Here is a 17260-nt window from a genome sequence, read left to right on the forward strand (position 1 = left end):
TAAAGTTTGAAGCAAATCGGGTAAAAGTAAGAGGGTGACTTCAAAGCATTTTGAAAGTGACACACTTCCTGCTGCCAGTTGGTGGCGCTATAACTTTGACTCACAATAGTCACATCAATGTGATCGGCCTCTTACAACGAATACACTGCTGAAGTTTCATCAAGATCAGATAATGTATGCAGAAGTTATAATACACGTCCTGTGTCCCTTATTCGCCATAAATTCGTTTCCTTGCCACGGCCAAACCGTTCGAGATATCAAAAATCTGTTCGCAAGAATTCATCCTCAATGTCTTGACTTTATTCTCAATGAGTTTGGTGGCGATCGGATGAAATCCCTAGGAGGAGTATTTCACATTCCATTGTATGCGTTTTCCAAACAACGTATAATAACCGACTTCCTGTTGGGCTTTTGTAAAACTTAGAGCATGAAAGTTGTTCGGCCCGATGAGATCTATATGTGTACTGAGTTTCATATTATTACATGCAAGCGTGTTTGATTTATGGACCAAGTTTTCGGACCCCATTCCAGGGGGCGCTGTCGAGCCCCCCTGCCACGCCCGGGTACCAGCTTCAGTCCGGCCCTGATGGCCGCGGGTTCTGACCTGTGTGCAAAGTTTCAAGAGTTTTTGAGCATGTTAAGGGCCCCGAAAGTGGCAAAAAGGCAAAAAAAAAAAATAATAACGAAAAAGAAAAAGAAAAAGAAAAAAAATAATCCTTACGAAAACAATAGGGCCTTCGCCCTTTCAGGGCTTGGGCCCTAATAATCCTTACGGAAACAATAGGGCCTTCGCCCTTTCAGGGCTTGGGCCCTAATAATCCTTACGAAAACAATAGGGCCTTCGCCCTTTCAGGGCTTGGGCCCTAATAATCCTACCGAAAACAATAGGGCTTTCGCCCTTTCAGGGCTTGGGCCCTAATAACAAATAATCCTACCGAAAACAATAGGGCTCTGTGCCCTCTAAGGGCTTGGGCCCTAATAATAAACAGAGCAATTCCAAGAGGGTCCTCACACCATCGGTGCTCGGGCCCTAACAAGGGAAAACAAAAGGATCAGACAAAAAGCACAATGGGGGCCTCCAGTGGCCAAAAACCGGAAAAACCCCGGCCGAATGCTGACACATTCAGCATTACAGTAAAATTAAAAGCTATAAATTTTAACATTTATTAGGCTTTAAAAAACTTTTTTTTGATTTAATTGAACTTAAAACAATCTTTACATAAACCCATTGTAATAAATGCCACATTAACTTTGCCCTTCAATATATAAGGGCTAAAAAAAATGTTGATTGGCACAGTCAGACCAGTTCAGTTTCCTTTCGAGGGAACTCGTGCTGTGTCAAAAGATGATATTTTGGGGAACGCCTTCAGCATGACTGCGTTTAAAGCCTGTATGGAACTAGTCCAATCTCGATTGGTGTTGCTTCATGATGTCACATGTGACAGCGTAGTGGAAGCTATAAATAGCTTATTTGGCTTTGTTTGTCACTATATATCTTTATATCAGTATAGTGGGCCAAAAGAAAGTTTTCAGGCAGTGTGCGTCCCCTTGCCCGCATTATATGAGCGAGGGTGACACACTCACTCTGTGTGATGTGTTTGGGACTGGAGCATGCACAGGCAGTGCTCGAGGGTTTGCCTCGATGACTTGCTGCCTCTCAGGAAGCTCTGCTCCCGCCTGGCCCTGTTTGATGAGGCCCAGGACGAGGACCTAATGCTCGAATTATCTGGCTCTGAGGAGTTAGATATTTTGGGCATCGACGCAGGAGAATCAGAGGACTCGCCACCTCATTCTCCTGCCTTTGAGGAGCTGCTGGAGGTTGTGACCAGAGCTGTGGCCAAATTAAATATCGAGTGGCCCACAGAGAAACAGGAGACCTTAAAGAAAAGTATGCTCGATGAACGTTTCTGTCACAGTTCATGAATTCACTGTCTCTTTCTTGCGCTGTGTTTGTGTGGGCGTGGTCGCTGATCAGCCGCTGATTGTCATCAGCGCCAGCTGATTCTGATCTGCGATCTCTATTTAAGCTCATGGTCTTTCGTCCTGTGTTTGTCAGATCGTTGTGGGATTTATCCCTGTGCAGTGTGGTCTTCGTTGGTGTTCCTGGTTCCCGTTTTGGAGTCCGTGTTGAGTTCGTTCTGCCTGTCGTCTTCCTAGGATCCTGTCTCGTCTCATCACATCACGGGTTCGTGTTTGTGTTCCTGTCAGCCTGCCTCATCAAAAGGATCTCGTCTCATCTCATCACGCCACGGGATTCGGGTTGCCCATCTGCCCCCTGCGCTACCAGGGACTATTGGACTGTGTGATTGATACTCCTTCTACGTGTTCATTCAATAAACCTGAGTTCTTGCATTTGCATCTTCTGTCTTCATTGAAACGTTACAGAACGATCTGACCATTATGGATGCAGCGAGAACCCCAGACCCGGCCGAGTTCCTGTCCAGAAGCGCTACGAGGATGGACCAGCAGGAGGAAAATTTAGCCCTGACTGGACGCGCTGTACAAGCCTTGGTAACGCAGGTGTCCGAGCTCACCTAGCGGATTCAAGAACTAGCGACTCCCACTGCGCCACCCACACCGCCAACTCCACCCACGCCCCCGCCGACCAACCATCCACCTGAGCCGAGATTGCCTGCTCCAGAGAGGTACAACGGTGAGCCACAACTGTGTAGAGCATTTCTAACCAAGTGTTCCATGTTTTTTGCTCTGCAACCCCAGACTTTTGCTTCAGAAGAAGCCAAGGTGGCTCTGGTTCTTACCCAACTGTCTGGACGTGTGGCTCAGTGGGGAACGGCGGTGTGGGAGAATCGAGATCCATGCTGTTCCTCGTTCCAGTCACTCGCGGCTGAGATGAAGAGGGTGTTCGATCGAACGGTGGCCGGAAGAGAAGCTGATCTTCGCCAGAAAGGCCAATCGGTCACCGACTATTCGATCGAGTTCCGCACCCTCGCCGCGGAGTGTCACTGGAACGAGGAGGCGCAGTGGGATATGTTCCTGCATGGGCTGGCTGACCGTATCCAGGGGGAGATTTACGCCTTGGATCTTCCGAAGGATCTTAATGGACTCATCGAGCTGGCCCTGAGGGTGGATGCCCGACTGCAGCGGGTGGAACAACATGCCCGCAGGACCCTGGTTCCGGAGACCTTTGCAGCCCCTCGGGCCAGTGGCGGGGATACGGTCAGCCCAACCTTCGATCACGAGCCCATGCAGGTGGGTAGAGCTCGGCTCTCCCGGGAGGAGAGAGAACGACGGAGATCCCGGGGGTTGTGCCTTTATTGTGGAGGAACTGGCCATTTCATCAACACCTGCCCCGTAAAAGAGCGAGCTCGGCAGTAAGCAGGAGGCTACTGTTGGGCGGGATCTCCACCAGCAAGACCTCCTCCACTCTCCTCCCGGTGAGACTGCAATGGGCAACCCGATTCTACAACTGTCATGCACTCTTGGATTCTGGGGCCGAGGGGAATTTTATGGATTTATCTTTGGCACGTAAGCTGCAAATTCCCATCATACCACTCACTAACCCGATTTCTGTCAACGCACTCAACGGACAAGAACTGAACAGTCATTACATTCACTACTGATTATCTGACACTCATAACCTTCGGCAACCACACAGAAGAACTCTCATTTCTACTCCCTGACTCTACTCCGGTGGTCCTCGGTCATCCCTGGCTCACCCAGCACAATCCCAGGGTTGACTGGGGTCACAATTCTGTGTCTGCTTTGAGCACTAAGTGTTATGCGTCTTGTTTAGTGTCTGCCTGTTCTTCGGTGTCCAGTTCTGTTTTGCAGGAGGAGTCGGTGAATTTGTCTAACATGCCCACGGAGTACCTCGACCTGAAGGAAGTGTTCAGTAAGTCTCGGGCTGCTTCTCTTCCTCCGCATCGTCCCTATGACTGTGCTATAGATCTTATGCCAGGTACGTCTCCGCCTAAAGGCAAGTTATACTCTCTTTCAGTTCCGGAGAGGGAGGCCATGGAGAAATACATTTCTGATTCTCTAGCTTCCGAATTCATTCGTCCTTCCTCTTCTTCGGCGGGGGCGGGGTTCTTTTTTGTTGGTAAGAAGGATGGATCTCTGCGACCGTGTATTGATTACCGAGGGTTGAACAACATCACGGTAAAGAATACTTATCCTTTGCCGTTGATGTCTTCAGCCTTCGAGCGGTTGCAGGGAGCCTCTGTATTCACAAAATTGGACTTACGCAATGCATATCATTTGGTTCGCATCAGGAATGGGGATGAATGGAAAACCGCATTTAATACCCCCAGGGGCGATTTTGAATATTTGGTCATGCCCTTCGGGCTGTCCAACTCCCCAGCGGTTTTCCAGGCACTCGTCAATGACGTGCTGAGAGATATGGTTGACCAGTTCATATATGTTTACCTGAATGACATATTGATATTTTCTTCTTCTCTCCAGTAACACGTTCAGCACGTCAGACGAGTGCTTCAGAGGTTGCTAGAGAATGGGCTTTTTGTCAAGGCGGAGAAATGCGCTTTTCATGCACAGTCTGTTCCTTTCTTAGGTTACATCATCTCATCTGAGGGAGTGCGCATGGACCCTGACAAGGTTAAGGCTGTGATGGATTGGCCAAGTCCAGATTCCCGTAAGGCCCTACAGAGGTTTCTGGGGTTTGCCAATTTCTATCGGCGTTTTATTCGCAACTTCAGCCAACTAGCCGCACCTCTGACCTCCCCCAGAACGACGTTCAGGTGGTCCGATACAGCCGAGGCTGTATTCGCCAACCTCAAGAGCCGCTTCAGTTCAGCTCCCATTCTGATCCATCACGTCAGTTCGTGGTGAAGGTCGACGCGTCAGAGGTGGGGGTAGGTGCAGTTCTATCCCAGCGTTCTTCCACAGATGACAAGATGCACCCTTGCGCGTTTTTGTCCCATCGTTTATCGCCTGCCGAACGTAACTATGACATTGGTAACAGAGAGTTGTTGGCAGTCAAGTTAGCGCTGGAGGAGTGGCGTCATTGGTTAGAAGGGTCGGGGGTACCTTTTATCGTTTGGACCGATCATAAGAACCCGGAATATATTAGATCTGCCAAAAGACTCAACTCCAGGCAGGCTCGATGGGCACTTTTTTTTCTGTCGTTTTGATTTTTCACTGTCGTACCGCCCGGGGTCCAAAAACATCAAACCCGATTCTTTATCTCGTATTTTTGATCCATCCGAACGCCCGGTTACTCCCGAGTGCTTTTTGCCCGAGAAGATAGTTATCTCCACACTCACATGGGAAGTCGAATCGAAGGTCAAGACGGCCTTAGAAGGGGTAATGCCTCCGCCCGGTTGCCCACCGAGTCGTTTGTTTGTGCCAGAGGGGGTTCGGTCCGACGTTATTCGATGGGGTCATTGTTCCAGCGTAGCATCAAGGGGTAAATCGCACCAGTTTTTTGGTCAAGCAACGTTTCTGGTGGCCATTAATGGCTCGCGACATTCAGAGTTTTGTTTTGGCTTGCTCGGTTTGTGCCACTGGTAAGACTTCCAATCGACCCCCAGATGGGTTACTCCAACCGCTGTCTGTCCCTTCGAGACCCTGGTCCCATATAGCGCTAGATTTTATAACCGCCCTCCCACCCTTGTTTTTTTGACCGTAGTGGACTGGTTCTCGAAGGCGGCTCATTTTATTCCCTTGCCCAAATTACCTTCTGCCAAGGAGACAGCGGTGGCTGTCATAGATCACGTCTTCCGGTTACATGGCCTTTCCTGCAGGCTCGGTCACAGCCTTCGCGATGGAGCCTTCCGTTTTTCACCGATCTCCACACAGAGGTGTTGAGATCGTGGAACAAGCCTTTCTCGTTATGGCTTTCAAGTCCCAACGTCCACATTTATTCATTGATTTTGGGCTCGAAAGAAAACGGCTATGTGGTGATGCCACGGGTGGAAGAGACGTTGGCAACATATCTTTCACCTTCAGGCTTATATGGCGGCGGGTTGGGTCATCTTCCTTTATATAGCGTTTTTAACAATATAGATTGTTTCAAAGCAGCTTTACAGTGATAATAAAAAATTAAAGTAACAGAGATTGTTTTGGTTTTACAGCAGCTCTAGAATAAAGTTATTGTCCAGCTAAAGTTAGTTTTTGATTGATTCACTTCTGTTGCAAAGATCATAACTTAGAGGCTGCTTACATGACACCTTTTTAACTGAAAACAGAAAACTTTTAATTCGTTCTGGCCGTTCATTTGCGCGACAATGGTGTTTGGTGGCTCGAGAACGAAAACTTTGAAGTAGGTTCCAAGGTGCAAGCTTTGAATTTTTAAAAAAAATTTTATCATCTCTGTGTAAACTTCAAAAACGTAAATCTATGAAAAGTAACAGCATGCATATGCATATTACGTGTTTAGTCTATAGGTATGTACGTTTTAATATATATGTGCACATGCGCGTAGTCTTTTTTATAAAATTGACATCTGCAAATTACTGGCCTGCATAATACAGAATTTTTTGTCGTTTCCGCGGACTGGAATGAGAACTGTTGACTAGTTTGTCTAGTTGACACTTCAGGGCTGCATTGTCGTCGTGTCTAGGCACAGTTTCCTTCATCAGATCTGAATACGGCTTGGATCCGGCGGACTACGGTAAACCTCTGGATAAACAGAGAGACAATATTGGTGTAGGACACCATTCTTCTTTTGATATAACGAGTACATCAGGTGTTATGGGAAGTGTTCCCAGTTCTGGCTGACCTAGTTTAAGCAGCCTAACATTTTACATGATTTGAATTATAGAAGTTGATAATGTGTTATTTGCATGCTAGGTTAAAGAGATGTGTTTTTAGTCTAGATTTAAATGGACAGAGTGTGTCTGCTTCCCGTACAATGTTATGAAGTCTGTTCCCAAGTTTAGGTGCTAGTAAATAGGAAAAGGATCTACCGCCATCAGTCGATTTTGATATTCTAGGTATTATCAACTGGCCAGAATTTTGTGATCGCAATAGACGTGAAGGACTATAATGCGTTAAGAGCTCGCTCAAGTACTGGGGAGCTAAACCATTTATGCTTTGAAAGTAATCAGCAATATTTTTACATTTATACAATGTTTAATAGGGAGCCAATTCAGTCAAGTCAAGTCAAGTCACCTTCATTTATATAGCGCTTTTAACAATATGAATTGTTTCAAAGCAGCTTTACAGTGATAATAGGACATTACAGTAACAGAGATTGTTTTGGCTTTACAGCAGCTCTAGGATAAAGTTATTGTCCAGCTAAAGTTAGTTTTGATTGATTGATTGATTCACTTCTGTTGCGAAGATCATTATTTATTAACTTAAGGGCCCGCTAACACGACACCGTTCTAACAGAAAACCCTCAATGCGCTCCGGCCGACCCATCCTCACAAAACAGTGCCTTGTGGCTCGAAAACGAACCACCAGGAAATAGGTTCCAAGGTGCAAACAATTATCAGTTATCTCTGTGCAAACACCAGTGCATCACATGCGCATCACGTGTTCAGTCCATAGGTATGCAAAATATATGTGCGCAGGCGTGTAGTCCTTCTTTACAAATCAACCCTCAACAAACTACTTGTCTGGCCTTAAAAAATTATAATGAGTTCAGTGTTTACAGAACCGGGCTACTGTGGTCATACTTCCTGGTTCTAGTAAGAACTCTAGCTGCTGCATTTTGGACCAGCTGTCCAAACTATAGTTTGTTAATTATGCGTGCAGGGCCAATTTTGGTCCAATAAATAGAATAGAATTTTTTCAGAATTAAGTTGTAGGAAATTACTAGTCATCCAGTTTTTTATATCAGCTATGCATTCCGTTCATTTTGTGAATTGGTAAGTTTCTTCAGTGTGCGAAGAAATATACAGCTGAGTATCATCAGCATAACAGTGAAAACTAATACCATGCTTCCTAATGACATCTCCCAAGGGTAGCATGTACAGAGTGAACAGCAACAGTCCTAGTACTGAGCCTTGTGATACTCCATACTGAACTTGTGATCGATATGACATCTCTTCGTTTACTACTACAAACTGATAATGGTCAGATAAGTATGATTTGAACCATGCCAATGCAATTCCACTAATGCCAACATCATTTTCGAGTCTATTCAAAAGAATGTTGTGGTCGATATGTAAAATGCAGCACTAAGATCGAGTAAAACTAATAGAGAGATACAACCACGATAGGATGATAAGAGATGGCGTTCTACGGCCACTAAAATGGACTTTGTCTGGCCAAAAGACTATGCCGTGACTTTAGTTGCTCTGAGAGCAAAATCAGTTGCCGAATGCCGTTCCTGCATCAGTCTCAGCTCAGCACTACCCTCGTGCACCTCTTTCAGAGCATTTGCCTGATGGACCTGCAGGATGGCCATGGCTTGCAGGGCAGAGGCGGCATGTCCAGCGGCAGTGTAAGCCTAGGGAAGAAGTAGTCTTACAGGCCCTGGACGATAGCTTAGGACGATTCCGCCAGATGGTGGCACTCTGTGGGCAAAAGTCCTGGGAAATTTTCATGTACCCATCAGGCTGTCCCACCGTCAAGGGTAGTGAGTGCGGGGGAGCCCACGAAGCATGATCAGGTAGTAAAAGGTGCCTTCCACAACTTTGTGAGCTCCCCATGCACATGTGAGTCACACCCTGCCCTGGTTCCTTTCTTCCCGGAAACTTTCATCCAACCGTGAGCGCTCAGGACAGGGTGGAGGATTCCACTCTAATTCCGCTCTCTAATGCTGCTGTCGACAGCTCGTCCTCATCTGAAGCCCTGAATGAAATTATGTGTGCATTGTGTGACACAGCATCGAAGTCAAAGTGCAAGAGGAGTGGGAGGAGCATTCTTGCCAGAAAAGAGAAGCGACCACAACGTTGGCATGGTTATGTTCTCGCAGTGAGAACATGATCCATTCACGAAAGCTTTCTGAGTGTGTGTGCAGCCAAGACATGCAAGGCATAGATTGTGGCCGTATGAGAAGGACAGATATCAACCGCACCCAGAAATACACAAGCGGCCAAGTATCTTTAAAAAGACGCTCATCCTTTGTGCAAGCTCTTTTAAGGAAACTGTTCTTTTCACGAGTTCACATGTTAATGAAATCTCATGTAATATTATAATGCGTATTTGGCTTGCTGTCCGGGGGGAGGGCTCCAAGCTCGGAATTCGGCCCGACCCCAGAGTACTCCCCCCTATGAATGTATAAATCATAAGTATCTATGAGCAGACCCAGTCGATTGTGAGGTGATGGGGTGGTGGCGGGATGCTGATAAATTAGTCATTAGACAAGAGGTAAGGGAAGGCTTTATTTATACTGGCTTCTTCTTGTGCTGATTGGATGATTACCTGAACATGCTCCTCCTGAACTTTGTTACATAAAACTTAATTTAGCTGAATCACCCAGGGGAAACTTTCATCACTTTTCTGTGCTCGCTCTTTTAGGAGAGAGACCACTTTTTTCCAGTTAGAACAGCTCTTTTAGAGGTGAAGATTGGAATGAGCTTGTGTCCGAAAAACAAATCTGACTGGAGTGTTTGCATGCCGTTCATTCATTCCTGTATAAAAGGGAGTGGCATGCAAATTCCAATTACCAATTCTCAGTGGCCTTTTCTGAATTCTCAGAGGTGATTGGGGCTCCCAAGTCTGGCCCCTAGTGTCATCATTCGATAGTTGAAAGTTGTGGATATAAAACTGACATATAGAGCTGTGCTTGAGGGGATTCCATTCTCGAGGCTTGGATCATGTCCCAGTTCTTTTCCTTCTCCTGTCAAGTTTTCCACTATTCTTATAATTTTTAAAAAGGCCAATAATTAAAAAAGAAAGAACAGCCCCACAGAGTCTTGACTTACTACTTTTCCATGATGTTTTTCTATAACTTTTTTGTCTTTGTAGATGCCCTGCTTGCTGATCTGGAAAATTCAGCCTTTCCTTTGGGTCACTATCCTGTCCTACTGACCTCTGACCCTCCAGTGAACTCTGATCCCCCATCCAGTGCTCAGGATCCTGCCCAGAACCGGCCACTCCCTCCAGCATACACTCCGCAACAAGTATGCCATAAGCACCATTTTTAAAAACAAATATACATCTGATGTAATGTTTCTAAGCAATATATAGAGTCAAACGATTCCTATTCATCTGTTTCATAGACTGTTTCTGCTGCGATGAAGTCGAATGGCTCTCAGAACTCTAACCCAGACAAACTTTACAGGTATTGTAGCTCCCAAGAACGTAATGTCCTGAATAATACATTGATTTTCACACATGGTACATGGTTCAAATAAAGACCGAAGTGAGTTTACATGATCTGACACTTGATCTGCCATATGCACATACATTCTATTCTCAACATAAGTTCCCTTTTCGGTAACACTTTATAATAACTGCATGGTATGAATCATTAGTTAAGCATTGGTAAATAGTTAATCATTTATAAAGCATTGGCCCTACATTAAATAGATTATTCATCATTTACTCACACTTTCTAAAGGATCTTGTGAACCACTGACAACTAAATAAGTGGTTTGAAAATAATGTAATGCTTTATTTAGATATGATAAATTGATCATTAATACAGTATGAAAATAGTTATTAAACACATTATATATATGCTTATAAATAGAAGAAGCATTCAAGAATAAAGCATTCATAGCTGTATTTATAAACTGCTTACTAATGTCTATTAATGTAGGGCCATTGCTTTATAAATGATGAATCAACTATTTACTAATGCTTAACTAATGATTCATAGTATGCAGTTTTTATGAAGTGTTAATGTATTTTCTTACTGTATGTCAAAAATTAAGCATAACACTAAACCTATTTCCTCATTATTTCACACTTAATATAGGTTAAATTGATTTTCATGATCAGTGATTTCAATTTAATTTATAAATGATTATTTACTTAGTAAACCACAGCATTTCAATCAAACACATTACATGCATTGTCATATTTGAAAGCATAGACTGTTTTGTTACACAATGATTTAACAGAGGAAATCATGACCTATATTTAAATGTTTCATGGTTGGTGGCTGTAGAGGAGCACACGACAATGGAGATAAACAAAATAGTCATTTAATTGAATAATAAACCAAACAAACAGGAGAATACAGAGGAGAAACACAACCACGTTACACGTCGTAGACATTAACAAAGCAAGACAAGGGATTAAAAATGGAGCAAACAGATGGAGAAACTAACTAGATAATTAACACAACACACCTGAACTGAGGAACCCAATCAATTAGTAACCCAGGAGACAAACAGTTTGGGAACAGAAGATGAACTGATTAAATGCAAAAAGGAATAACAATGAGCCTTAAAGGTACTGTAATTGATATTTTTTTCTTCTGTTTGGGCAAAATGGTTTAACCCTCTGGAGTCTGAGCGGTTTTCTGGGCCCTTGAGATGTTCTGACATGCCCTGACATTTGTGCTTTTTTCAGTTGCTTATAAACATATTAATGGCAAAGGTGTAAATTCACTCTATAAAGCACAAACAGGGCTACCATAATATGTGAGCCACGTGTATGTACATGTTTTCATTTTTGAGAGAATAATGTTTATGCATGGTTATTGAAAAAACTAAAAACTAAAATTTCTGAAATAAGGCCACAAAATACATAGTAAATATGTGTCAATAAGACTTTTGACTAATGGATGTCCTCGCCTATAGTTTTTTCTTCAAAATGATGTGAAAATAGTCTTGCTTTATCGTTCACATAAAACCATACATTGATTTAAATTGATGTAAAACAGGTTTTGCTTGGAAAGCCAATATGCGAGGGGGCGTGAACGAGGAGTGGTTTACACCTTAGAATACAATGTCCCACCCACTCTGCATAATGACTCTGCATAATTAGTCATTCATTCAGGTGTGACACTGACTGAGCCACAATGCAAGGACAAAAGATATATTTAGAAGAAGACTAATATTGACCATTTAAGATTTTGCTTACATCTATCTTGTAAATATGTTTTGCTATTTTATTAAAAAGGTTACAATTACAACAATAATTACAATTTCAACAATATTTCAAGTGTACTCTTTCTTTGTAAAAAAAAAATTTATTATAGGCCTACATTTTATCTATGTATTCATTAGTTTGAATTTAGTCAACATTGGAACAGCTTAGTTGATGACTTTATTTAAAAAAAAAATAAAAAAAATAGTATTTTATATATAGAAATTGCTAAACAAAAGCTTATTTGACGTGGCAGTATATTCTACAGTAAAAACTGTACCCAAATCTAGTCAACAAGATGTTGTCTTTCATATTTCGCCTGACTGTAACGTTGTTTTCATGAAATATTAGGGCATATTGTTAATTTGCAGTTTAATACGTTGCTTATACAAATAGCCTACATTTTATTTCAACATATTTCAGTCGATTTTTACTCATCTCAGTATAGCAATACAGTTTGCTAAAACATCATCATTCATTCACACACGCGATTTAAATTTAACTTCTGGCAAAGATGAAGTTGACGATAGGCTATTGACTCGCGATCTTCGCAGTAGGCTAGTGAACGCACCGGAGAAATGCACATTTATTAGGCTACATAGTTTTTTGTTTTGGATGGTTTTGTTTAGAACCAGCTTTCCATAAATATATTTCACATTTTTTAGACATGTGAGGCGAGTAGGCTACGGTCTGGTTCATGATGATCTCCAGTTCAAGCACCTTATGTTGTGATTGCTAGCCTATATTTTACTTTAAATCCAGGAAATTTGTTAATGAAAAAATTATTAAAATTAAGATACAATTGATACAAAACGAAATTCGTTTTAAAGAAAGGATTTGTACTTTCTATTTTGAGGTTTCTGTGAAAGTTTGAAAGTCTTTTAGTGCTTTTTTTAGAGCGCTCGTGTCCATAATGGAGAACTGTCACGTAATATTGTTTTTTCCTCATAAATGCGAACACGAAAAATAAAAGACAAAAGACTTTTAAGTAAAACTTACTCCGAAATTGTGTCCTCGGCGGAATTCGCTCTTCAAAATGCTGCCGTTCGTCATCTGAGTTACAATCTTTCTCTGAGGAAACAACCCGGTATCATGCATTCTTCCTCGCTGTCCAGAATCATCTGAAGGGCGTCTTTGGAGAAGCGTGCCATACTCAAAACGCGATGAACTTTCAGTAAGTCTGATAAACTGTGTTTTTATGGCATTGATGGGGGGCGGGTGCGCTGCATACTAGATCACCTAACTATTTACCATTTCAATAGCGCAGGGGGCGGGGCGGCCTCAGCTCATTTAGAGATAATGAAGGGAGACGGAAAAACGGTACCTCTCCTTGCTTTCAAACGGATTACATGAGTTGAAAACATTTGTTTTTTATATAAATTACTTCATTTAAAAGAAGAGATTTCAAGCTTCATAAAGACATATATCACGTGTCTGTGTGAGAAGTATTCGCTGAGTTATGATTCATTTTCGGATGTGTTTCAGAATGGACTACACGGACAGAGAGAAGGCAGAACTCGCTTCGTGTTTATTTTTCTTTATTTGGGGAAAAGCACAACACTTTGTTTTTATTCTGAGTATACACAAAAATAATACACATTTAACAGAATCGATTGATGTATGAAACTCCTATGGAAAATCAAAGTCAACAGAGTATTTATGAGTTTCTTTTACACTGATAAAAAAAAAGCGAGCTGGTATCGCCGGCGATACCGTCGACCTCTCGGGGTTAAACCCCAAAAAATATATTTTAAAAGAAATCATCTGTGAAAAACAACAGGCTTTTTTGATGCCATCTACTGTTTATTATAGAGGATTGTAATAGATGAGAAGCTCATTCCAGGGATGGAAAGTCTTGGCCAGAGATGAACTCTCAGGCGTGGCGGCGGCCATCTTGGCCGGAGACAAACTCTCAGGCGTGGTGGCAGTCATCTTGGCCGGAGATGAGGGCTCAGGCATGGTGGCGGCCATCTTGAGACAGGATTCAGGCTGAGGAACGGACTCAGGCTCAGAACACAGTGGTGAGACAGGGACGGAAGGGAGATCTGGAACTGCTTCCTCGACAGTGTAGGAGGATCCACTCGACCACAGAATGTAATCTATGTACCTTTTAAAGGATCACATGGTGGCAGCAGCTGGTAATTGCTGGAAGAGTGGATCGTCCAAACCGCTCCAAAAGATGGTCTTAAAGGGACACTTCACCCATTTGCATCAAGCCTTGTATCGTTAGAAACCCAGTCATATTTTTGAATGGTCGTGCATTACTCCCTAATTTTCCCCTGAGATGGGAGAAATAAGGATTTCAGTGTTGCAGTTCCTGCTTACAAGTTACAATGATGCAAAAATCGTCATTTTGCGTCATTCTAAGCAGGAAGTCCCATATCTTTGTAGAGGGGTTGAGACTACAAACACTCGTTCCTCATCGTTCCCAGGGGGTGGGACCCACTCACGTTACAGACATATTACAGATCAGTGGGTGGGACTTCACTTTTTGAAACTAAAAGCAATATCCTCTATCTTGTTTGGAAGCTAAGCTAACAGGCACTGTGGAGCCAGATGTGAAGTTTCGACAATAGCGGAGGGTACTCAATATGATATAGAAGAAGAGGATTTCGGAAGTCTGATGCTCGAATCAGGTGTTTGTGGCTACCTTCACGAGCCGCATTATAGTGAAGAGCAGCCGAGGCAGAAGACCTGCCTGTCGCGGACGAGGAGCCCGGACTGGCTCGAGCTGGGGCGGACTGGTGGTGCCTATGCTCTCACTGTGCGCCTATGGACACAGAGATAGAGTCCATCTGCTGCAAAGAATTTCAACGATGCCAATTTCTCCTGGACGAAATCTCTGAATCAGATGAGGCATATGTTAATACCGCATATGTGACCCTGGATCACAAAACCAGTCTTATGTTGCACGGGTATATTTGTGGCAATAGCCAACAAAACATTGTATGGGTCAAAATTATAGATTTTTCTTTTATGCCAAAAATCATTAGGATGTTAAGTAAAGATCATGTTCCATGAAGATATTTAGTAAATTTCCCACCTTAAATATATAAAACATTTTTTTTTGTGAATGGATGCAGCACTATCGCCAATAGAAATGGACAACTTTAAAGGCGATTTTCTCAATATTTCGATTTTTTTGCACCCTCAGATTCCAGATTTTCAAATAGTTGTATCTCGGCCAAATATTGTCCTATTCTAACAAACCATACATCAATGGAAAGATTATGTATTCAGCTTTCAGATGATGTATAAATCTCAATTTTAAAAAAATTACACATAAGACTGGTTTTGTGGTCCAGGGTCACATATGTTCTGACTGAACATCCCGGTACCATGCAATAATTCACCATTTTGAAAGAAATACAAACGAGGAGTAATTCACTAATGAGTTCGCCAACTAACTAGACATTTTGTGTGAAATGAATTTCAAGCTCCGTGGTAGCTAGCCTTGTAGACGGAAGAGTGATTTCTCTGATAGGCGGATACCTCATATGCGCTGTTCTGGATTAGTGGAAGTGGCTTGCGGAGCTGTGCAATGTGGTGCATTGTGGGAGTTGTTGTCTTTCATACAAATGCGTCCTGAAGTTACTTTCTGTCTTTCCTCGGTCAAGAAGGCACCAAATTCGAAATTTATTTTACATTTTGACTACATATATGACCCACTTTCAATAAATATCAATGTTCCCATGGGTGAAATGCTCCTTTAAAGGTCCCATCATTTCATGGCACCCGAGACGCGAGGTCGAGGAACTCCTCAATATAGTCCTCGATCGGGCGGTGATCCTCGGTGATGGTGAGGAGTAGGTTGGTGGGATCTTATGGGCCGAGAAGGATACCCATGGTGCTGCAATCTGTCTAGGTCCTGTCTTCTGTTACGGAACAGGGACCCTGAGATAGAAGAGCAGGTTAAAGAGTTTTAGCAGCAGTGGGCAGACAAACAGGTAAATGGCAAACACAAGGTAGAGGAGAGCACAGGACACAGACGCTGGAGAGGAATGCCAGGAGAGGAATGCCAGGAGAGGACACAGGAGAGGACACAGGAGAGGACACAGGACACAGGAGAGGACACAGGAGAGGACACAGGAGAGGACACAGGAGGTATGGGTCCAAGCGTTCCACACACTCAGGATAAACAAGACTGGACGATGAGGGAACACAAGGTGAGTGGTTTTATGGTGAAGTTAATGAGGGAGATCGCTGACAGGTGAAGGTGATTGTGAAGGAGGTGCAGGTGCGGGCCAAGGAGGATGCTGGGAAATGTAGTGAAGGAGGTGGTGACTAGGCTGGTGACCGTGACAATAATATATCCAAACACTGCAATAATCAGTTATCAATGAAAATTAAGAGCAGCTTTATTTAAAAAAACAAAAAAAAAAACAAGAGAAATATTAAAGGGGACCTATTATGCCCCTTTTCACAAGATAATAAAATAAGTCTCTTATGTCCCCAGAGTGTGTATGTGAAGTTTTAGCTCAAAATACCCAACAGATTATTTTTTACAGCATGTTTAAATTGTCACTTTTTGGTGCTCAGAAAAACGCTCTGTTTTAGTGTGTGCCCTTTAAATGCAAATAAGCTGCTGCTGCACGGCAAAGGGGGCGGAGCTTCATGAGCTCGCGCTCAGTCTCTCAGGACAATTTCATCTCACGGAATGATGATAATAACAGAAACTCTCAGTAACGGTGTTCATTTCGGCCCAGAGTCGGACAATAATGCCTACAGAGTCAGAGTGCTGTATGGAGATGGAACAGGTATAGTTTAGTTTAATTATGGCTATAATGTATTTGTCCTCTGCTTGTATGTAACTTATCCACTATTAATAGCCTAACGTTACTAGTCTGCTGTTTCGGACCAGGTCCGAATGATGATCAAAATATACTGATGAGTTTAATAAAGTTTATTGTACATCACACAAAAGATGAAGCGTCAGTTTTACTCCAGAAATTCACCGTAAGAGCTGAGTAAACACAGTATAAGAAGTGCGTAAGTACATAAACGAATTTCGGTAGAGTTGAGGGAGCATTTTCTTTGAAAACAAAATAATTTCACCTCGTCTTCAGCGGCTGCCTCAGATTTCGGGAGTAAATAGAGAGAGAGCTATGTGGATTAATACATCCAGCCACACAACACCTACAACACTTGGGAGATATTCTCGTCAGTACAACTCGCTGTGAACTCGATCAGGGCGGGTCTATGTTAAAACGGCAGTGCCTGTCAACACTCGTGGGCGGGGCCTGTGGCTGTAGTGACGTCACTAAAGCTGCATTCTGAAAACAGGTCGTTGGGAGACACTGCTGATGATTTATGGGGATTAATAAAAAGGAGTGAGTGGATTTTTATCACT

The 17260-nt window shown here is 43.0% G+C and overlaps 1 protein-coding gene across 6 annotated transcripts in view; it reads left to right on the plus strand.

Moving 5' to 3' along the window:
- Positions 1 to 17260, plus strand: part of LOC308706464 (transforming growth factor beta-1-induced transcript 1 protein-like) — a 216039-nt gene that overhangs the window by 74630 nt on the left and 124149 nt on the right. For 3 of the 6 annotated variants that reach the window (XM_081392121.1, XM_081392122.1, XM_081392119.1), the window contains 2 exons: positions 9838 to 9992; positions 10092 to 10153. In XM_081392121.1, the coding sequence (XP_081248247.1) occupies positions 9838 to 9992; positions 10092 to 10153 (217 nt within the window). Of the gene's footprint in view, positions 1 to 3586; positions 3920 to 4528; positions 4610 to 9837; positions 9993 to 10091; positions 10154 to 17260 lie in introns of those variants that run through there. The other 3 variants (XM_081392123.1, XM_081392118.1, XM_081392120.1) reach the window with 3 other exon arrangements.

The sequence above is a fragment of the Scardinius erythrophthalmus genome (genome assembly GCF_964197995.2).
Source record: "Scardinius erythrophthalmus genome assembly, chromosome: 18".
Lineage (NCBI taxonomy): Eukaryota > Metazoa > Chordata > Actinopteri > Cypriniformes > Leuciscidae > Scardinius > Scardinius erythrophthalmus.